The sequence below is a fragment of the Poecile atricapillus genome, chromosome 14, assembly GCF_030490865.1.
Source record: "Poecile atricapillus isolate bPoeAtr1 chromosome 14, bPoeAtr1.hap1, whole genome shotgun sequence".
Classification (NCBI taxonomy): domain Eukaryota; kingdom Metazoa; phylum Chordata; class Aves; order Passeriformes; family Paridae; genus Poecile; species Poecile atricapillus.
This window is the reverse complement of record NC_081262.1, coordinates 15,113,239-15,136,062: the sequence shown is the minus strand read 5'-3', so window position 1 is coordinate 15,136,062 and position 22,824 is coordinate 15,113,239. Positions and strand designations below refer to the sequence as shown.

General features: G+C 50.1%; 1 protein-coding gene across 2 annotated transcripts in view; it reads left to right on the top strand.

Annotated features, from left to right (window-relative positions):
• Positions 1 to 22,824, top strand: part of CACNA1H (calcium voltage-gated channel subunit alpha1 H) — a 147,640-nt gene that overhangs the window by 53,853 nt on the left and 70,963 nt on the right. For both annotated transcript variants that reach the window (XM_058849731.1, XM_058849730.1), the window contains exons 7-10: positions 1,599 to 1,911; positions 13,861 to 13,953; positions 16,199 to 16,991; positions 21,463 to 21,878. In XM_058849731.1, coding sequence (XP_058705714.1) covers positions 1,599 to 1,911; positions 13,861 to 13,953; positions 16,199 to 16,991; positions 21,463 to 21,878 — 1,615 coding nt within the window. The remainder of the gene's footprint in view (positions 1 to 1,598; positions 1,912 to 13,860; positions 13,954 to 16,198; positions 16,992 to 21,462; positions 21,879 to 22,824) is intronic.

Sequence of the window (22,824 nt, the reverse complement as noted above, 5' to 3'; positions counted from 1 at the left end):
CTGGGGTTTTCTCTCCATCCCCTCTCATCTCGTGGTTTTACCCTCTGGGTTTGCTTGGGGAAGCTCAGCCTGATCTTTGCTGGGAGATGAGCGGAGCCTCACCGGCTGTAAAAGGATTTGATTTGAGGGGCTGGAATTTTCACTGGGACTTGCTGGAATAGCAGCCAGCACCTTTTCCTGCTGCTGAAATCAGGGATTATCGGGATTTTGAGAGAGATGGGACCACGGGAAGATGTTTATATTTAATATTAATATTATAAATATAAATATAATTATTTTACTATTAATATTAATAAATATAATTATATTAATTCGTTGATAATAACTAGAATTATATTTAATATAAATAATATTAATATTTATTAACCTTCTTCTCCAGCCTCCTGAAGGAGTGAGAACATCTTCTCCATGTTCACCAGATGTTCGTGGTCAGTGGTCACAAAACCACAGGTCACGAGGTCTTTTAAATAATAAAATTAATAAAAATTAATAATATATAATATATATTAAAATATATACAATAATAAATAATAATATTAATCAATAAGGTAAACTTCAGTCACAAAAGGAGGTTTCTACTTTCACACCCATAGTTAATTATTTTGTTTTTTTACCAAAAAATGGACTTTCTTAGCCGATCATACAGTGACACACAAACTCCTTATACCTTAAACTTCTTATTAAACAACCTGAAATAAATAAGGTTAATAAAAATATTATTATATAATTATTAAATATTAATAGATTATATTACTATATTATAATTATATATTATTTTATTAATATATAATAAAATATATAAATATATCTAAAATATAACATATTAATATTATATATTAATATACTAATATCTAATAAAAATAATAAATACCTTAAACTTAAAACTTCCCACCACTTAGCTTAATGTCTTTTCTATCTAAACTACAAGTTCACATTCTTACTCATGGTTCCTACTTACTCATGGTTTGTATTTACTCATGGTTTCTACTCATGGTTTCTACTTGCTTATGGTTTCTACTCGTGGTTTCTTCTTACTCGTGGTTTCTACTCATGGTTTCTTCTTACTCATAGTTTCTACTCATGGTTCCTACTTACTCATGGTTCCTACTTACTCACGGTTTCTTCTTACTCATGGTTTGTGTTTACTCATGATTTCTACTCACGGTTTCTATTTACTCACGGTTTCTACTTACTCATGGTTTCTTCTTACTCATGGTTTCTACTCATGGTTTCTATTTACTCGTGGTTTCTTCTTACTCATGGTTTCTACTAACCCATGGTTTCTACTCATGGTTTCTCCTTACTCATGGTTTCTACTCATGGTTTCTACTCATGGTTTCTCCTTACTCATAGTTTCTACTCATGGTTTCTCCTTACTCATGGTTTCTCCTTACCCATGGTTTCTCCTTACTCATGGTTTGTAACTCCTCTGGATTTGAAGGCAGGAACCTTTCCCAAGGCCTCAGGTTGAGCCCTGCCTTCACGCCCATGTTTGACCTCGCGCTCACAGGATTTTCAGAGCTCGGAATTCCTCCAAGGAATGACCCATTGTTTCTTTTTCCCCCCTCATCCTTTCCCACCTTCCCCCCACTTCCCAGGACCTACAACCTGACCTTCCTTCACCCCTACTACCGGCCGGACGAGGCGGAGGAGAACCCCTTCATCTGCTCCTCGCACCGCGAGAACGGCATGCAGCGGTGCTCCAACATTCCCAGCAGGAAGGAATCCAAGGTGGAGTGCACCCTGAGCATGGATTCCTACAGCCCCAGCCTGGCCAGCCCCGAGCCCAGCAGGAATTCCTGCATCAACTGGAACCAGTACTACAACGTCTGCATGGCCGGGGACCTCAACCCCCACAACGGCGCCATCAACTTCGATAACATCGGATACGCCTGGATTGCTATTTTCCAGGTAGGGATCTCCCAAAAATGGGGATTTCTCCTCTTTTGTTGGGGTATTTTTTGGTTTGGTTTAGGTTTTTAAGGGTTTTTTTGTCGGTTTGGGGTTTTTTGTGAGGTTTTTGTTTGTTTGGGTGGGGTTATTTTGGTTTTTGGGGGTTTTTTCGTGGGTTTAGTTTGGGTTTTGGGGGAGTTTCGTTTGTTTTTGGGGGGGTTTTTTGCTGGTTTGTTTATTTTTTATTTGGGTTTTTTTTGTGATTTTTTGTTTAGGTTTTTTGTTCTTTTTTGGTGTTTTTGTTTGGTTGGTTTTTTATTTTGAGGGTTTTTTTGTTTGTTTTTTGGGTTTTTGCTGGTTTTTTTGTTTCATTGTTTTTTTTTTTTTATTTTGAGGTTTTTCTTGTTTGGGTTTTTTGTTTGGGTTTTTGGGGGAGTTTTTTGTTTGTTTGGTTTCTGTTTGGTTTTTTGTTTTTTTTTTTGCTTTGGGTTTGTTTGTTTTTGGGGTTTTTTTTGTTTGGTTTGTGGTTTTTTTGGTTGGTTTCTCTGTTTTAGGTTTGTCATTTTTTTGGCTCGGGAAGCTTTTGGTGAATGCGGCAGAGGAGGAAGGAATTTTTTCTGTCCTGAATGAAACCACAAATAAAGAAATGGGGAATAAATGAATCAGGCAGCAAATGGTGCAAGGGAGCATTTGGAGAAAAGAAACTTTTGAAATCATTTTAAAAGAGGGAAAAGAACTTATTGAGGCAGCAAAACTCATGGCAAGTTCCACCTCTAAAATCAGATAAATCCCAGGGATTTTTGGGAGCAGGATCTTTATTGTTGGAGAATCAGGAAACTGCAAGGGGTGTCGAGGTTTTTAAACAAGATTTAAATTTGTGCTAAAACAAAGGAAGCTGCCATGGCTTAGGCTTGGTTTTAAATCCCAGGGTGAGCCTGGTGAGCATGGAATGCTGGAAGTGGGAAAAATCCGTTCTGGGCAGAATTCCTGAGAGGAAATTCTGCCCCCCCCCGGGAATTTCAGTCCCTTTTGGCACCAAAGTGCTTCTCAGACTGGGGGAGATTTTACAGGTGATAAAACTCTTGTAACTGAAGGATTTTCCAAGCATTTGTGGCTGTGGGGCATTGGAGAGCTCACGTCCAGGGGCTGTGGTTTCCCAGGGCTGCCCCAGCTGGAAGATCCTGGTGTTTTCCATGTTTTAACGGGAACTTCCTGCCATTAAAGCATTTCTCTGGCTCTGGCTGGATGCCCTGGTTGATTCAGTCCCCCTGAAGTGGAGGTGACATCTGTTCCTAGAGCAGAATTCCCCTTTTAGCTTCATTAACGAAGGAATAATTACTCACCCGGAGCTCTGTGTTCCATTGGATGGATTTGCTCCCAGTTCCATCTTATCCCGTGAATTTCCTGATTTCCGGCTTTTGCCTGGGAGTTGCAAAGTGGGGAATGTTTGCTCTGAGCATCTTCCCAGCTCTGCTGCTCCTCCTGGATCACAGAGCTGCTGCCAGAGGCTCAGAACCAAATCCAGAGGTGTTCAGGCAGATCCCACTGGGATCTGAATCCAAATTTTCCCATTGGGAAAATGCTTTGGAGCCAGTGAGGAAGAGAGGAGCTGCTGGCTGCTAGTGAGTGCTGGATAAAGGGAAGAGGGGATTCTCCTCTTCCTGCTCTTTGATGGATCTGAGGGATGTTCCCAGGAGATCCCACCTGGTTCCTCCTCACAGGGAAAGGACACTGAGGAGGAGCAGGAGCTTCTCCAGAGGGGTCCTGCTGCCTTTTCCCTTCCCGAGCCGTTTTCCAGCCTGCAGGTGCTCATTCCATCCCAGCATTTGGTTTCCTCATCCTTCAAAGGCTCAGTTTAACTTCAGGAAGGACCCCCAGCCCCAGGAGAGGTTTCAGCCGATCCCTTTGGGCAGAACAATGTCTGGCAAAGTCGGATCTCGTGTCCTCAGATGGTTTTGGCAGCTGCCGGGAGGTCGATGATTGGTTTTAGCGCTGCTCAGGCCATCCAAAGGCTCCAGAGGATTTCCAGCCAAAAACTCTTCCCCTGTGTTTATTCCTGTTGGAAGTCAGGGCTCATTTTTAGGAGCTGGGAATGATTTAATTCCAGGTAAAGAGGCAGCAAGGTGCCGGCTCAACCTGGGTGTGGGAAGAGGAAATCATCAGTGCAGGAGGTGAGGCGCTAAATCCAAACAATTGCTGGAAGCAGGGAACATTGAGCAAATAAATCCATGGAATTGTGCTCTCATCCCTCTTAATAGCTGGAGCTGGACAGGACCAGGTCAGCAGTTGGATGAGGGCTCCGAGGAAGCAGTGCAGAAAAGTCCAGCTGATGGATTTAGGAACTCGGGAGCTCCCCTGGGGATTGGTGTTGAATTATTGGGATGAGACAGCTGGGCCCGTTGTGCTGAGCCGTTATTCTGCAGGATAATGAATCCGTGGCACTTTGCAGGAGTTCTGGCTGGAAGATCTCCAGCGGGAATCGTGGCAAGCTCAGGTGGCTGCTGGGCAGAGCTTCCCTCAGGATTTATCCCAAATGAGCCGGGAATCTTGGGATGTTCAGCCTGGGAAGGAGGGGGCTCTGGGGTGACCTCCCAGGAACTGCCAGGAAAAGAGAGGAGAGACTTCTGGAAAAGGTCTGGAGTGCCAGGAGAAGGGGGAGCAGGGATGGATGGGATAATGGGAAGGAAAGGGAGGATGGTGAGGCCCTTGCAGGGGTTGTCTCATCCCTGGAAGTGTCCAAGGCCAGGTTGGAGCAACCTGGGATGGTGGAAGGTGGCCCTGCCCGCACTGGATGGGCTTCAAGGTCCCTTCCAGCCCATCCCATTCCATGATTCCATGATCTGACGTGGTTTAGGGGCTGCCAGCAGGGAGGGGGATGGAATGAGCCCCACGGGGATGATCCAGAAGGAACTTTCCGAGGGCAGGCAGTGCCCAGGAGTTTCCAAGGGCACAGTTTGACACCGTTCAGACCACGAATAAACCAAACCAAGAGCAGGGAAAAGCAGAGTTCGCAGAAAAGTCTGGAGATTCCCACTCCAGAACATCCAACAAATGCTGCCCCAAGGATGGGTGAGCTCTTCCAGCTGCCAGAACTGAGATTTTTTTTTAAAAAAAAGTGTTTCTTTCCATGGGAGTGACCCTGAACTTCCCAGAGCCGGGACAGACCACAGCAGGAAAACAGGGAAAACAGGGAAAACAGGGAAATGAGTTGTCAACCTTCCAAGGAGAAGTCAGAGACGGGAGAACCTGGTGCAAATTTTAAAAAAATTAAAAATAATCAAGGGGATGGCTGCATCCCCGAGTGCTGTAAAGGATGATAATTCCTTATGTAATCCTGAAAATGATTCGTGTTTTGCTTCCCCTCATTTGTTGTGCAAGAGGCTAATTCGTGTCTGTGTTTGTTACAAAGGCACGTTCTGTGGCAAATTAGGTGAACTAATTAGCTTATTACAGACAAAATGAAAGGAGATGGAACCTAAATTAACTGTGAGGTTTGGCATGATATGAAGATCCCTTTATTGCACATGAATTCCAGCCCCAACAATCCGAGCAGTAATTACAGGTATTGTTGTCACGCGGCCGATGATGAATTACCCACCTCGACAAAGCCCAATTTAATTGGAATTACTGACAAGTCCCAGTGGAGCAACCAAAACCTTCCCCACCTCCCTGACTCGGGGTGGCCAGGCCTGAGCGCAGAAATCCTGATAAAGCACAAAGGGATTGGGAAGCTGAAAGTTTGGGAAGAAGAGATATTTAAGCGGCTTTGCAAAGCCGAGGAACTTTGAGTGGATAATTTCACGCAGGATTTGGAGGAAAGCAAGACCTGTCCTCGCACTTTACTCCAGGGGTGACACTTCTGGCAAAAGCTGAAGGAAAAGGCAATCCCAGGCAGATCCAGGAGGATCCCGTTGGCTCCAGAGGTGCTGGTAATCCCCTTTCTTCCTTCCTGCTGCACCTTCTGCTCTCCCACTTCCAGGATTCTGGAATTCTTGCCCAGAATCTGGGCAAGAGCCAAAAAGCTGGAACAGAAGGAAAAGGTCTGAGGATTCCAGCTGTGCCCAAAGTCATTCTGGGGCTGTGTTTTCAGGAGCTGCCACACTGGGTGCCCGTGTTTTCATGGTGCCCATGCTTCCAGCGTTGGTTGAGCAGAGAAATTTGGGATGTGGGACCAAAAGGACTTTTTTTTTTTTTTTCCCTCCAGTAGTTCAGCCTTTAAATTAGAGATCTGTGTCAACAACGCTTCTCTGTGCTGAATTTGGCAAGAAAAGAGTTTGGAGCTTTTCATTCCCACTGCTTGGAGATGATGCTTTGTCACTCAACTCGAATCTGTTTTGGATCACCGAAAATATTTCCCTGGAAATGACGGGGTTGGAGCTCTGTTGCTGTTGCTTTTTTTAATTTGGTCAGCCAAATAAACAGCACTTGCTGCATTTGAAGAGCTCTCAGGCTGAATACCCCAGCTAAAAATATCCAGGCCTTTTCAAGCAGCTCAGAGATTGCTTCCAAGAGGGAGTTGTTGCCTTTGGAAAAATCTTCGTTTTGAAGGTTGTGAGGAATTGTCTCGTGTAGGGCAGGGCAGAGAGGCCACCCTGATGCCAAGAGTGCTCCCATGACCTCTGGGGGTGTTGGATGGAATCAAAACCTCCTCTAGATGAAGTTTGGACTTCCAAACCTCAGGAGTTTTGGGAGAGTTTCATCCAACCCCAATCATGGATTCGTGTTTGGAGTAGGAGGAGGGGTCCTGCAGCAGGCCCTGGCCTGAAGTGGAGCCCAGCCAGGAGAGCAAAAAGCTGCTGGCTTTGAGGAACATCAACAATTGATCCAAGGGAATGGCTGGAGCTGTGTCAGGGAGGTTGAGGCTGGATTTTTGGGAAAAGCTCTTCCTCCAGAGGGTGCTGGGCACTGGAACAGCTCCCTGGCCTCAAGGCTGCCAGAGCTCCAGGAGCCTTTGGACACCCAGGGATGCCCAGGGTGGGATTGTTGGGGTGTCAGGGTTGAGCTCCACTCCTTCCAGAAGGATATTCCAGAAGTCTGGATATTCCAGAAGTCCACAATTCTCACAGGGAAATCTCTCTTTGCTTTGATTGCCCCAAATCTGCTCCGTGGTCCTTCCCCTGAGCCGAAGGTGCAGCTTCTTCATCCGGATTTCCCAGCCTGTGCACCCTGATCCTCCCGGATAAGATTTGGAATAAGATGGAAAATCCCCTCAGCTGGAAGCAAAGATATCAGTCTGGCTTTGCTCCCCTTTCCCTGGTGGCAAACCCATCATCTCCCAGCTTGGCTCCGCCAGAAATCTGGGATTTGGGAGGATCTCTGTGCCGATGGTGCTGCAGTGGATCAGTTAAATCCCCTTGCCAAGGATCCTTTACACAAACCATGGAGACATGGGATTGTTATCCCAGCAAACCAATCCTTGGGAATACGGGCTGGGACCATGGAGACACGGGATCGTTATCCCAGCAAACCAAACCTTGGGAATACGGGCTGGGACCGTGGAGACACGGGATCGTTATCCCAACAAACGAATCCTTGGGAATATCAGCTGGGACCATGGAGACACGGGATCATTATCCCAGCAAACCAATCCTTGGGAATATCAGCTGGGACCATGGAGATATGGGATCATTATCCCAGCAAACCAAACCTCAGGAATACGGGCTGGGACCATGGAGACACGGGATCATTATCCCAACAAACCAAACCTCGGGAATATCAGCTGGGACCATGGAGATATGGGATTGTTATCCCAGCAAACCAAACCTCGGGAATATCAGCTGGGACCATGGAGACACGGGATTGTTATCCCAGCAAACCAAACCTTGGGAATATCATCTGGGACCATGGAGACACGGGATCGTTATCCCAACAAACCAAACCTCGGGAATATCAGCTGGGACCATGGAGACACGGGATCGTTATCCCAACAAACCAAACCTCGGGAATATCAGCTGGGACCATGGAGACACGGGATCGTTATCCCATCAAACCAAACTTCAGGAATACGGGCTGGGACCATGGAGACACGGGATTGTTATCCCAGCAAACCAATCCTTGGGAATATCAGCTGGGACCATGGAGACACGGGATCATTATCCCAGCAAACCAAACCTCGGGAATACGGGCTGGGACCATGGAGACACGGGATCGTTATCCCAGCAAACCAGTCCTTGGGAATATCAGCTGGGACCATGGAGACACGGGATTGTTATCCCAACAAACCAATCTTTGGGAATATCAGCTGGGACCATGGAGACACGGGATCGTTATCCCAACAAACCAAACTTCAGGAATACGGGCTGGGATGGGGTTTGTTGGAGCAGCAGCTGAGTGAAATCTGGGAGGTTTTGAGGGCCTTGCATCGTTCACTGTGGAACAACAACAACTCACCTTCCTTTGGAGCCAAGCTGGGATTTGATCCCAGAGCTACAATTCCACGAGGTTTTGGGTGACAAACAACAGCATCAGTGATGTGTCTGGCTTTAACCCACACTTTATTTCCCACTTTGCTTCTCTAAATCTGCCAGCACTGCCCAGGGATCACGTTTTTGGGGACAGATTTGACAGGTCAGGAGCCCACGTGATGGAAAGAAGCATAATTTCCTTTTTTTTAAAAGGAAAATTAGATTCCTTTAAAAAGGAAATTAAATTTTAATTTTAAATTTTAAAAGGCCCTTTTTTAGGGCCACTTCTCAGAGCAGATCCCTGCTTTGCAAGGCTGGATTTATCAAGAAATGACAAACCCAGCAAGGCCTCGAAGTGAAAGGAGAAGCATCTGTTCAAAGGATGTTACTCAATGTAATAAACCTGTTTTTCTGGCCACAGAGGTTCCTTAACGAGATGTTTCGGGAGGAAATAATTAAAATGGTGACGCTGGGCTTCAAAAATAGGGATTTGATTTTCTGCCAAGCTCGCTCTGCCTGCAGAATATTCCCTGGAATATTCACTGGGCTTGGGAGCCAAATCCATGTTGCCTAAGAGGGTGGAATTCAGGGAAGAGGCTTTCAGAAGAGGAGGCTGAAGGCCTTAGAAAACTTCCTGAGGCAATCAGGATAATTAATACCCCTCACAATTTATAGCACTGGATCCCATCTCGATAAATTTGATGAAAATAAATTATCAAAAAAGCCTCGCAGCAGGGCCAGGGGAACGAGGAGATAAAAAGTAAATGACCCCAAACACTCACGGCCACCCTCAGAGTTGCTGTTGGGTTCGGGATAATTGATTTGGATGCAGATAATTCCCATTTTTTTTCCCCCCAAAGGACTCAATTTAGGCCGAAGAAAAAGTGGCTGAGCGCAAATTAGAGGTGTCAGTCAAGATGAAGACTTCAAATGTGGCTTTCTCTGGTTTTCCAGAGCATCTCCTGCCTCAGCCAGGCTCTGAGCTCAGCCAGCAGCTGCAATCCTGGAATCAGAAGGAATTTCTTGTTGCCAGAGCTGTATTTTATCAGGAATTTAATAAGGGAGAGATGCTGATTTCGGGGCCGTGCTCAGGGAGGCTGTCACTGCAAATGAAGTTTGTTCAAGTAATCAGAGCAGGGGAATCTTGCCACGAGACAGCTCCAGGCTGGAGTTTTGTGTGCTCTGCACTGGGTTCTGATCTTCCCAGCCTGCGATTTTCCAGCTTTCCCTCGATTGATTGGTGGCACCTCGAGGTGGGTTTGGAGCTGCTGCTCTGGCACCAGCCCTTGCTGCTTTCTAGCCAGAAACTCAGCCCTTGACTAATTGAAGCTGGAGTTTGAACGAGGTTTTCTCCCTTGGATGATTCTTTTTGCTCTTTGTTATCTGACACCGTGGCAAAAAAAAACCTCCTGCTCTCCAGTCGGCTGCAGCCAAGAGCTTGCAAAAATTTTGGCAGAGCTCAGAGAAAAGAGGGTTTATGATGAAAACTTCTCGACACAATAAAAGAAGTCGCTCTGTGCAACCTCTGAAGTGACCCCAGAAAAAGCAGTGTAAACCTGCTGCCTCCCTGGGAGCACTGAGGAGGTCTGAGTTAATTGCCAGCATCTTTAATCTCCATTTCCCTCGTGATTTTCACTCTGGAGTTTTAGATTGACTCTGATTAGCTTGCCTAGAAGATCTGATTCTGTCCTCAATTACTCTCCTATAAATCAGACGAGCATCTTTATTACAGCTGATGAAATTACTGTGGCGTGAGCAGAGCAGGGGGGATCAGAGTCAGTGAAGACCTAAAAAAATGAAATCTGATTGGGGTTTATCCTCTCTCATCCTGTGAGTGAGGCGCTCAGGGAGTGCTCAAGCTGAGGATCAGTGAAATCCAAACCTGTCTGAGGGAGTTTTCTGTTAAATTCTTGAGGTGGGGGGAGAAAGAAATTGGACAAAACGGAGAGATTTACTGGTGTTAATGGGAGAGGAACGATTTACCCCAACCCTGGGGAAGGGGTAAAGAACTGGAGGAGCAGAGAAGGACCTGAGCATCACCCAGGAGCTGAGTGGGGTGAGAGAACACCTCTGTGCTCCCGGCAAGGCACAAACCTTTTCCCCAGGCGTGGAGCATGAGCAGCACCTCCACCAAACCCTGCCAGTCATGGAATCTTCCAGCTCCGGCCCTGCAGCCGCTGATTTCCCTGTGCCTTGCGCAGCTTTCCCACCACAGCAGAGTCAGGAGCGAGTTCTCAGCCTCTTATCTCGCTGATAAATAATTGTGGGATGCGTCGGTGGGAGGCTTTGAACGGGAGCCTTTGGAGAGGGCTCTGTGTGAACAAGCGGGGCTTGAGCTGGGTTTAATTACTGAGAAGGGATTGTTTAATTACTGAGAAGGGATTGCCGGGATTGGGAAGCACGAGGAAGGTGCTCCAGGGCTTTGGGAGATGTCGCTGGAGGGCTTGGAGGGGCAGTTAAGTGGATTAATCAGGGTGGGAATGAAGAGAGTTTGAGAAAGTCGTTTCTCCTCGGTGGAATAAGCAAAGCAGTGCTGAGGAAACATTCCCGGGAGAGCTGCTGGTGTTCCCTCTGGCTCCATGGAATGCCACTGGGGTTTGGGCTGGGAAAAAGCCCATCCAGGGATGCCTTCCACTCCCCCAGGCTGCTCCAAGCCCATCCAGCCTGGCCACGAACACTTCCAGGGATGGGGCAGCCACGAGTCCAGCAGGTCTGAGGAGAAATGGGTGGGATCAAAGCGTGCAGGTGCCTTGGTTTGGGATCCAGAACCAGTTAAAGGCCTTAACTGGGGGCTTAGAAAGCAGCTGTGGGCAAGTTCTGGTGCTCTGACCCCCATTTCCACCAGGGCCTTGCTGGGGGTGTGCAGGGAGCTCTTGGATCAGGGAAAAATGACCTTGAAAAGTCCTCAGGAGTGCTGGAAATCCAGCGGGAATGAGGCTGGAAGAAGCCCAGCCCTTGCAGGAGGCTGTGCATGTGCTGTCCTGCATTTCCCCAGAGCTCCAGGGATTAAAAACGCCGCAGGATGTCTGGGAGCCGCCTCTTTTCCAGGAGAGCTGCTGCTGCTCCCAGAGCCTGGCAGGCCAGGATTGTCCCTCTGCTTTACAGTAACACAAATCCTAATTACACCTGGAATATCTGGAGAGCTGGATGAGCATTTTCACCCTCCAGAGAAGGAAGGGGGGAGTGTTGCTTGGTTCTTGTGGGAAATGCTGCCTTTCCTGCAACAAAAATATCCCTCCAAGGGCTGTTGGCCCTCGGCGTTGGCTGGAGCCCTCAGGTGACTCTTTTCTTTGTTTTTATTTTTCGCTCTGTGTTTAATGGTTTTATCCATTCCAGCTGAGGATGGAAGTCCAAATCCAGCCTGGAGCTGCACCCCATATTCTTGGGGTCCCTGGGCTGGCTTTTCATCCCTCAGTGGGAATGGCTGGAGCAGCTCCTGAGCATCCCGAGGGAAGGGAGAGAGGGAGGGGAGCTGGGCAGCACAGAGGGAATCGTTCCTGGGTAAGAGGCAGAGCTTTGGTGTCACCTTGTGTCACCTCCTGACCCCTCTGTTCTCCCTCCAAGGGCCACGGGAGGCTCGGCTGTGCACAGGGGACCTGCCCCTGAAGGACTTTGTTCTCTCTAAATGAGCTCAGGGAGAGGCAGGAAAGGGCAGGAGGGGTTTGATTGCTCGGCTGTTCCTCACGGATGAACACCCAGGGCAGCTTAACCCCTTCCCACTCCGTGGGAATAACAGCACCACAGGGAAAAACGGGGATAAAAACCTGCCAGGGATTGATCCCTGGGGTTAACCATGAGAACTCTCTGGGGTTTTGTTAAAGCAGGACAAGTTTTAAGGGCAGTGGTTTTAAGCTGGCAGAGGGCAGGGTTAGATGGGATTCTGGGGAGAAATTCTTCCCTGTGAGGGTGGGGAGAGACTGGAATGAAATTCCCAGAGAAGCTGGAATGAAATTCCCAGAGAAACTGGAATGAAATTCCCAGAGAAACTGGAATGAAATTCCCAGAGAAGCTGTGGCTGCTCCAGCCCTGGAAGTGTCCGAGGCAAGGTTGGACGGGGTTTGGAGCCCCCTGGGATCACGGAAGGTGTCAGGGGTGGGATGGATGAGCTTCAAAGTCCTTTCCAACCTGCAGCACTGAGGAATTCTGGAATTCTGGGAAGCAGAGCAGTGCTGAGTGCTGGCAGATCAGCGAGGCTGGGATGTGGAACAGCTGAGGGGTGTGAGGAGGAGTGGCAGGGGTTTGTAGAAGCAGCCGACGTGTCAGACCTGACACGGGGAAGCAGCTGCAGAGACACATTTCCCAAATTCTCTCCTCCCTGGCAGATGAGGTTGGTTGGTTTTAGCTGTGCTGCCTCCTCACTCAGCGAGGTTGAACCTCCACGAGCCTCCACACGGGAAGAAGCTTGGAAGACTGGCTGGGAAAAACATCAGCATTTTGAATTTAGGGTGAGAAATCCCAAAGAGGCAGCGCTTCCCTTCCAGCAGCCCCGAGCTGCTCTGCGGGTTCTGCTTGTGTGAACGTGTGGTCACGTCCTGGAGATCCTTATCCAGGAGTTTCCTTCTGTTCCTCAAGTTAAAAAAAAAACCCAGGGAATTCGTGGATTCATGCCTGACTTCCCTGCAAGGTTTAATTCACTGCCTCGGGAGCGAGGGGGGTGTGGATCAGCTTTTGGGGACACGGCAGGCAGAAAATCCCCTCCAGCCACCAGCTCTGAGCCTTCTCTTCCCGCTGCAACTCCTTCCCTGCAAACCTAGTGAAAATCAGGAATGAGGCCACGAAAACTGGGGGCAGGAGCAGCTGTGGGGTTTGCCAAGACCTGCCAGGCTCAGGTGAGGTGGTGAGCAGGGGATGTCACTGGGAGTGCGTTCACGCAGGAGCTCGGATTCTGATGGGAATTGGAATTCCAGGATGGAATTTCAGCTCTAGTAGCAAGCCAAGCGTTGGAAGTTTGGGGTGTTTTATCTAAATAAAAAGTGTAAATTACGTGGTAGAGCTCGCTTTGCTCTGCACACAGCCTGGGTGGTGTTAATTAAACCCTCAGCTGCTTTTTTTAGTGGAAGGAAGGCTGAGAAAACGAGCCTTAAATCAAGTCTACATTTAATTAAAGCCTCTCTTCCATTCAGATGCTCTCCCACTATGATAGTGGTGGTGCTGTTGGAATGCTGAGCCAGGAGGAATCGCAAGGAAATTGGCTTTGCAGAAACAAAGTGAAGTTAAAAATATGGGAATTTTCTGGGTTACATTACAAAACTAGCAGCTTTAGGTAAAACTCCAGATCTCTGCAGGGAAATTGGGGTTTTTTTGGGATTATAATCCCTCCTCGTAATTTCTTTGCCTCAGAGCCAGTGTTTCAGGTGGTTTATTTGAATGTTTCATGGTTTTGATTGTACCAGATTCCTGTAGGAACCTCAGGCCCGTCCTTCCTTCTCACCCAAACCAACTGGGAACGGAGCTCTGGATGGATCCCAAGAGTTCCTGCGGAGTTTCACTATGGGAAAATCGATATTTAATAACTTTTTGGGTGACTTGTGTCCTCACACTCTGTTTCTCTGTCTCCCTGCAGGTGATAACCCTGGAAGGATGGGTGGACATCATGTATTACGTGATGGATGCACACTCTTTTTACAATTTTATATATTTTATATTGCTTATCATAGTAAGTACGACTTGGCAGATATTCCTTTTCCTTGGGGGGGTGAAGTTGTTCCCTGGTTATTTCCAGGCAGGATTCAGGGCTTTTCCTCCCTCTTCCTCTTCCAACTCTTGGTCTTTTCACCTGGATGTGCCTGTGCCATAAAATCCAAACTTTTCCTCCTTTAACCCCCTCAATGTGCCTGAGGGAGCCTCATTTCTTTGGAGAGCCCTCAAACCTTTGAATTTCACCTGGAACCCTTTAAATAATAATAATTCTCATTGCATCAATCCAGCTGTCTGAGGTCTCACATTCCTAAAAACAAAATATCACCCCCTGGATGTGCTGGGGGGTGGCTCCAAAAGCTGCCATTCCATCTCCACAAGGTTCTGGTTTTCCAAAGGGCGCAACCTCCTCCAGGAAGTGGAAAAGTGAAATATTTAAGGCAGGAGGGGAAGGCAGAGTGAAGATTTCAGGCAGGACATGGGATGGAGGTGTTTAAAAAGTGCTTTTCTGACTGGACAGTCCTTACAGGAAACCCTGTCCTTGTCAGGCTGGGTTTGGAGGCCTTGGGAAGTCAAACCAGTTCCCACCAGCAGTGGGAAAACCTGGATCAGAGCAGGGTGAGAGTGCCCTGGAGCAGTCAGGGATTTCTGAGCTGTAGCAATGGCCATGAGCAGAGATTCACGCTCCACTCCCCTGAGCTGCTCTCTCCAGGTGGATCCATGTGGAAAAGCCAGAAGGTGACTCCTGGCCAAGTCAGCTGGAGCTGGGAAAGGCGCCTTTGCTGCTCCTCTGGCAGTGTCCAGGCTGATATTCCACTCTGGAGAGCAGCACCACAAACCAGCTCCTCACAGCTTCCCTGGGGATCCACCAGACAATTCCAGATTCGACCCAGCCATGCCCAGGGGTGCCCTGAGGTCACTCCCTTCTCACCCCTCAGGGCACCAATTCCCTGCTGGGAATATTTGACATTTCCCTTTGGCTGATTTAGGAACCCGGGGCGTGAAAAATCCCTTTGTGGGCTCCACAGCTGAGGGGAGGACGCAGCTTTAGGCCACGTCACATTCTTGTCCCTGGGACTTTGAGAACTTGATGTCAGCCAAGAACACATCAGCTCACCCAGACACTGAACCAGCTCCTTGGGAGCACCCACGTCCCACAGATGATTTTCTGTGTCAGGGACTCACAGGAGCTCAAGGTCACAGACCCGTGGGCCCTGACTCTACCCCCAAAATGATTTCACACTCTTTTGGGCTGTGAAATGATTGAAGAAGAGAAGAGGATGTTTCAAACCAGCACAAATTGGACTTGAAATCATCTTTCCCTGCAGGTTGGCCAAATTTCAGGAAAGAATTCTTCACTGAAAGAGTGATTGGGCATTGGAATCATCTCCCCAGGGAGGGTGGAGCCACCATCCCTGGACGGGTTTAACAAAGCTTAGATGTGGTTAATGATGGTTTGGTTAATGAGGAGGTGTTGGGCCATAGGCTGGACTCAGTGATCTCAAAGACATTTTCCAGCCTGGTTCATTCTGTAATTCTGTGGAATGGTCAAGGTTGGAAGAGTCCTTTAAGAGTGATTGGGAATCATCTGCCCAGGGATGGGGTGGAGTCACCATCCTTGGATGGAAAACACAAGCCCTGGAAGGGCTTAACAAAGCCAGGACAAGGTGCTCAGTGCCATGGCTTGGTTGATGAGGAGGTGTTGGGCCAAAGGCTGGACTCAGTGATCTCAAAGGTCAGATTTTCCAACCTGGCTCATTCTGGGATTCTGTGGAAGGTTGGAAGAGTCCTGTGAGAGTGATTGGGTGCTGGAATTGTCCTCCCAGGGAGGGGATGGAGCCACCATCCCTGGCCAGGTTTAACAAAGCCAGGACATGGTGCTCAGTGCCATGGCTTGGTTGATGAGGAGGTGTTGGGCCATAGGCTGGACTCAGTGATCTCAAAGGTCAGATTTTCCAGCCTGGCTCATTCTGGGATTCTGTGAAGGCCCAAAGCAGTGCCGTGCTGGGGACTGTGTGTGCTTCCTACACCTGTGCTAGTGGTGAACAGCAAGGCTTGGAGGGGAGGAGAGGGGAGAGGGCTGCTGCTGAAATAATTGATCGTGGTTCACAGCAAATTTAGCAGCTCAGCTGACAGTGCATTTGGTGAGCAGAGCCCAGGATTTGGTGCGTTTGGAAACCCCAGGATTGCCGAGCACATGGCAGTGAGGAGCTTCCCTCTCTCCGTGCAATCCCTGCTGACTCCTTTCCCTGTTTTCTCCTCAGGTTGGCTCCTTCTTCATGATTAACCTGTGCCTGGTGGTGATCGCCACCCAATTTTCGGAGACCAAGCAGCGGGAGAACCAGCTGATGCAGGAGCAGCGGGCGCGCTACCTGTCCAACGACAGCACCATCGCCAGCTTCTCAGAGCCGGGCAGCTGCTACGAGGAGCTGCTCAAGTACATCTGCCACATCTTCAGGAAGGTGAAGCGGAGGACGATCCGCCTCTACAACAACTGGCAGAGCAAACGCCGCAAAAAGGTCAACCCCAACAGCGGCAGCGGCGGGCAGAGCCAGCGGAGCAGGAGGAGAATCACCTCCATCCACCACCTGATCCACCACCACCACCACCACCACCACCACCACTACCACATCAGCAACGGGAGCCCGCGGGGGCCTCGGGCCAACCCTGAGATCTGCGAGCTGGAGCTGGAGGTGATGAAGCCCGGCCGGCAGCTGATGCTTCCCCCTCCCGCATCACCCAGGCCGCAGGTCCCGGCGGCTCCGCGCGCCGACGCCGAGGCCGTGCACAGCGTCTACCACGCCGACTGCCACGTGGAGGGGCCCCCCGGGGGCTGCAAGGGCACCGGTGCCACCACGGGCAGCAAAGCGGCCGGGCTGGGCACCCATGGCAGCATGAACTACCCCACCATCCTGCCCTCCCCCAGCGGCAAGGGCGGCTCCGCGCCCCTTCCCAAAGGGAAGAAGAACGGGAATTCTCCGGTGGCCGTGGTGAACAGCCCAGGGAGTTTGGGCCTGGATTCGTACGGGAAGCTGCAGCAGCTGGTGGGAGAGCATGGTAAGGGCAGCCAAGCTGGGTTTTTTTTGTTTAGGATAACTGGGAGAAGGGTAAATGACTCGGCAGTGGAGGTTTTAATGGCACCTGTGGGGTGCTGGGGGTTGGGGTAGTTGTGAGTGTGCTGGAGACAGAGGTGGGTAAATCCTTGGATTTCCTGTGGTGGATGGTCCAGGCCACTGCTGGAGGCCTCTTTGCCATGGTTACAGAATCAGGATTTGAGCTCTGGTGTGCTGTGTGATACCCTGGAGGCGCTCCCACTCTTCCCACCCAAACCCAGGACTCTGCAGCCCCTGGGATTACACCTCCAGCGAATGTTGGGGCTGCCAGCTCCAGCAGAGAGCCCCCAGGGGCTGGGAGATGCTGCCTGGAAAAGGATGAGCAGGTGGAATCTGCGGGAGAAGCGTGAGATAAAGCAAGCTCAGACATTCAAAACAGACAGGCACTGAAGGAACTCGAACCAGACACCTCCAGTTCTGCTCTGATGGGCCCTGGAGCCTCTGAATTTCTTTTTTGGCAAGGAAGAGCAGCAGGTTCAGTGCTCAGAGGACGTGTGGAGGGCAGGACAGGAGCAGAGCTGCACACCTCAAACTTTTCCTGTGTGCAGAAGAAATGAGGGGCTGAGTTTTCCTGCAGATTTGGGGCTCCATTCAATCTGGGGGAGCATTCTGGGGAGCTGTTGAGTGCCTCTGTCCCATCCTCTCTGCACAGACACAGCCAACCCAGCAGAGCCAGTGAGGTTTTATCTCCCCTCACATATAAATCACCCACTGGAGCAGTGATTACACGCAACACTTGGATTTCTATTTTATAAAATGGTTTTTTTCCAGTCCTCGTGGCTGGAGCTAAAAGCTGAAAAATACTCTTAAGCCCTCCAACAGTGAAAAGTCACAAAGATCCTTCTATTTTTTAATCTCTTTAAGCCAAACTCGTCATTTGTTGTTTTTTTTTTCAGTGCCTGTGTTTTCCAAAACTGTTTATTTGCGTCTACATGGACACAAATATTTACCCTGGTGATGGATGTGCTGAAAAAATACCAAGCCTGGCTTGGGGGGGGATCACAGGAAAGCTGGCTCGACAGAGGGGTTGGGTGGCTTGCCTTTGTTAATTTTTGTTGTTTTTAAGGACCACACAAAAGGGTAAAAGTGGATTTGTTTATAGAAACTGCCTCGGGCAGACGCTTCCGAACGCTCGGGAGCTTGGCACGGGGGGCAAGGTTACTGCCAACAGTTCTGTTGTTCAGCAAGGACTTTAGATAAGTCACTGCTTCATCCTCAGCTCTGCAAATTAATGAAGGGTTTTAGGAGAATGCGTTTTTACCTTGAGATAAAAACACAGGCTCTGTAGAAGGCTGGAACTGGGAAAGAAAGGAGCAGGAGAGCTGTTGAAGTCAGAGTTTGGACGCTCCTGCTTGCTGCTGGGGTCCTTTTTAGGAGAAGAAAGGCCCAAATCTCAGTCCCAACTGTGACATCCTGAGCCAATTCAGTGATTTAGGAGATTTTCCCGTAGCCTGGGGTGGTTCTTTGAAAGCTGGGATTAGATTGAGTTGTCATTAATAATGCAATTACAGTGTCCTCTTTCCACAGAGGGATTTCAGCCCAGAGGATGCCAAAACGCTTTAAACAAATCTCCTGGAATTGTTCAGTCTCTTCCAGAAGTGTGCTCACAGCTGGGAAGGGCTGGAAGGTGGAGAGAGGCTGCTCATCCATCCCCTGAGAGAAACAGGCTGGGCAGGGACTCGGGGCAGAGCTGGAGACCCTGTGAGACCCCCAGCTCTTCCCTCACATGGATCTGGCTCTTTCCAGACCCTTCTTCCCGTTCAGCCGCTCCTGCAGGGCTGACTCAGGGTCTGTTCTGCACCAGGAGTGCTGGATGTGACTTCCAGGCTTTGGGATGACCTTTAAGCGCTGGGGTGGAGCTCTGCCAGGCACAGCCCCCAGTTCCCATTTCTCCATCCCCAAAGCTCAGCAAAGGAGCCCTGAGGAAGAATCCCAAGCTCTCCCTCAGCCTCTTTGGGGGAACAAAGAGCCTTTAATTCTCTCTCTCCTCTCCCAAGTCAACAAGCAGAGCGTGTTCAGTGCAAGGCGAGCACAGAAGTGATAATTGAGAGCTTTAAGGAGCATTAACAGGCCGGGCTCTCCCAGCCCCAGCTGGAGGCGAGGTTGGTGTCTGCTGGGAAGGATGCAGTGGTGGGAGAGAGCATTCTCCTGCCTCCTTTGTTGTGGATTTGAAGAGCTCCGAGTACAGCCTGTTCCCCGTGTTCCCGTGCCCTGCAATGCTGGAGGTTATTTTAGCAGGCAGCCAAGGAGACTCTGGTATTTTGAAGACATCTGCGGCGCCAGGGCTTTTCATATCATTTTTAACACTTTGATAGCATTAAAAGCCAGCTGGCAAAGCCCCCTCCCTGTGCTGCTCCCGGGGCTGGGCTGAGCCTTCGCTCCTTGGCTCAGTCCTGAGCAGGAACGCCGTGCAAGGGGCAAAACATTCCCGATCCTGGCGGTGGCTTTGACGCAAAGCCCAGGAGCCAGGCCCGACCTCCAAGGCCGTTCTGGAGGCCGCTGTGATATCCCTGTGACATTCAGGCAAGGAAAACGTGCTTTGACTCTTGTCACATCCCAGTTTTCCAGCGGAGGGATGCGTTGGCTTGGTTTGGTGCCGTGGCTGGAATCAGCATTCCTGCTGGGCGAGCTCCAGGCTCCAGGGCTCAGAGCCAGGAGCAGCCGCTGCTTTTAGCCTGGGCTCTCCAAAACGGATCCAAGTGGTCACCACCCCACCTCCAGACAGGGACCCCGTGGATGTGGCACATCTGCCTTGATGGTGCTGGGTTTTAATGGGTTTGGTGAGCTTAGAGGTTTTTTTCCACGGTTCTGTGAGAGGGGAAAATTATCCCTTTGCATTACACCCCTGAATTTCAAGGAGCTGATGCTTAAGTGGAATTCTGTGGGAAGGATCCCGTGCTCCCACAGAATGTGCTCTTGCTGGAGGATTTTCCTGCCATTAATATCTGGTTCCTAAATATGAGGAAACTTAAGGATTGGATTCCTAAAGATGAGGAAATAAAATCTGGGTGCTGTTCCACCCAAATCATCCCAGTTGCTCTCGTCCCTGTCCTCCCCTTCCCTGCCTCCAGGACAACCAGCGTTCCTCCTCACACCACAAAACCTGTGTTTGATTTCAGAACCCGCTGTGCCTCAGGCAGCGAATTTACCTGAGCTTTATTAAAGGCTGAAGGAGACTGAGGGGACTCTGTGGCTCTCTGAGCTGTGATCTGGGGTCTGCAGCCACCTTTGGTCCCTTCTCCCTCTCCCTCCTCATTAGGAACTAAATGGCAGAGGTGGATAAATTGGATGGAGCAGCTTGATAGCGCTCAGAGATCGTTAATGACGGGAGCCTGCTCAGGGATAATTGGGAATGATGGACAGGGAGGGATGGGCCGGTCACTCCTCCCTCAGCCTGGGACACAACATGAGGGCCACGCTCCATGGAGAGCCCATGGGTGGGAAAAGGGACCAAGAGGGGAAAACGAGGGAAAAGCAGAGCTGGTTGGAAGGATAGATGGATGGAAGGCTTTTTGAGGTCTGGAGAATAATTCCTGTGAGGAGCAGTCATGAGGGCTCAGCCTGGAGCAAAGGAGGCTTAGGGGGGACCTTCTGGCCCTGCACAAGTCCCTGGTGGGAGCAGGCAGCCAGGGAGGTCAGGATCTGCTCCCAGGGAGCATCAGGACAAGGAGGAATGACCTCACCTTGGCATATGGTGGCACTCAGTGGCTCTCAGTGGCACTCGGTGGCTCTTGGTGCATGGTGGCTTTTGGTGCACAATGTCTCCTGAGATGCAGAGGCTCATGGTGGCTCTCAGTGGTGGCTCTCAGTGGCTCATGGCACGCAGTGGCTCTCGGTGCGTGGTGGCTCTCAGAGGTGCCTTGTGGTGGCTCTCAGTGCGTGGTGGCTCTCAGCAGAGGCTCTCAGTGATATCTCTCAGTCTCTCAGTGTCTCTTGGTGTCTCTTGGCATCTCTTGGTGTCTGGTGGCTCTCAGCAGTGTCTCTTGGTGCCTCTTGGTGGCTTTTGGTGGCTCTCAGTGTCTCATGGTGTCTCTCGGTGTCTCTCGGTGTCTCTCGGTGTCTCTCGGTGTCTCTCGGTGTCTCTTGGTGTCTCTTGGTGTCTCTCGGTGTCTCTCGGTGTCTCTCGGTGTCTCTCGGTGTCTCTTGGTGTCTCTCGGTGTCTCTTGGAGTCTCTCGGTGTCTCTCGGTGTCTCTCGGTGTCTCTTGGTGTCTCTTGGTGTCTCTTGGTGTCTCTTGGTGTCTCTTGGTGTCTCTTGGTGTCTCTTGGTGTCTCTCGGTGTCTCTTGGTGTCTCTCAGTGGTGTCTCTCGGTGTCTCTCAGTGTCTCTCGGTGTCTCTCGGTGTCTCTCGGTGTCTCTCGGTGTCTCTCGGTGTCTCTCGGTGTCTCGGTGGCTCACAGCTCCCTTGTCCCCGCAGGTCTCCACCGCACACCCAGCCGTCTGTCGGGGCTGAGCGCGGCCGGGGCTCTGCCCAGCGCTGCTGGCCCACGGCTGAGCTGTGAGCTGCAGGACTGTCCCTTCTGCGCCAGCCTCCTGGACGACCCCGACTTCGCCCTCAGCGACTCCGACAGCAACGGCGACTCCGACAGCAACGGCGTCTACGAGTTCACGCAGGACCTGCGGCACGGGGACCACCGGGACCAGCTCCAGCAGCAGCGGGGCAGGAGGAGGAGGAAGAAGAAGAAAGCCAAGGAGAGGAATAAGGTGACCAAGCTGTGGAAGGCGTTCGGCACCAAACTCAAGAGGATCGTGGAGAGCAAATACTTCAACCGCGGGATCATGATCGCCATCCTCATCAACACCCTCAGCATGGGCATCGAGTACCACGAGCAGGTGAGTGACCTCAGCGGGTCCCTGGGGTTCGGGTGCTCCTGGAGGGGGGGCTTGGGGAGACTCCCAAGCGGTGTCAGGAGGAACGAGGATTTTCCTTGTTGGAAATGGGGCTGAAGATGATCCTGTGAGGAGCAGGAGAAGCCTTTGGGGTGTGGGACTCCTGGAAGTGCTGCTGGGGCGTGCCAAGCTGAAATGTGTGTGTTGGATGTGTCTGCTCAGAGCCTGGCTGCTCCTTGGCCGGGAATTATTGGTATAATGAGGAATTTTTGTGATGGAAATACTTTTGGTCTGATGGTTGTGCTGGAGATAACCCAGGCAGAAATTTCTTCTTTGATCTGAACCTTCAAATAAGACTTAAACTATCAGGCGATACTAAAAGCAACAAAGAAGGAGAAATTAGAGTGTCCCTGAAGGCTCCAAATGCTTTAATTTGCTCTCAGAGGGTGTGAGTAGGATTTTATTGGAGTGTTTGGAGGGAGGGAAGAGGAACGGTGCCATTCTTCCCAGCGCTGGGATGGTGCTGCTGGAGCTGAGGACAGTTTGGGAGCAAAGGGCCTGTGCTATGGGCCAGGGAGATGAGACGTGGGAGCATCTCCACTTGGTCACCCTGACAAAAAAAGCTTTTCCTTCTTGGAAAAAATGGGGATTTTCCACTCTTTTCTCAAGGTGTGCTCGGGAACTTCTCGTGTCACCTCTGTGTCAGGCGCAGGAAACGCATCCCAACAAGGCCAGGGTCTGTTTTTCTGGGATCAAAGGCTCCCCCAAAACCTTCCCTGCAGGGTCATGACCAGGTCAGGGTTATTTTTAAAGCCGCTCCTCCTCTCTTCCATGGTCTGTCCGATTGGGAATGGGGAGGGAAGGCAGAGCCACCCAAAGGCAGGACAAGAAGCTCTGCAGCATTTCCCAGGATTAAGCACTGCTCAGCACCATGACAAACAACCCTCCA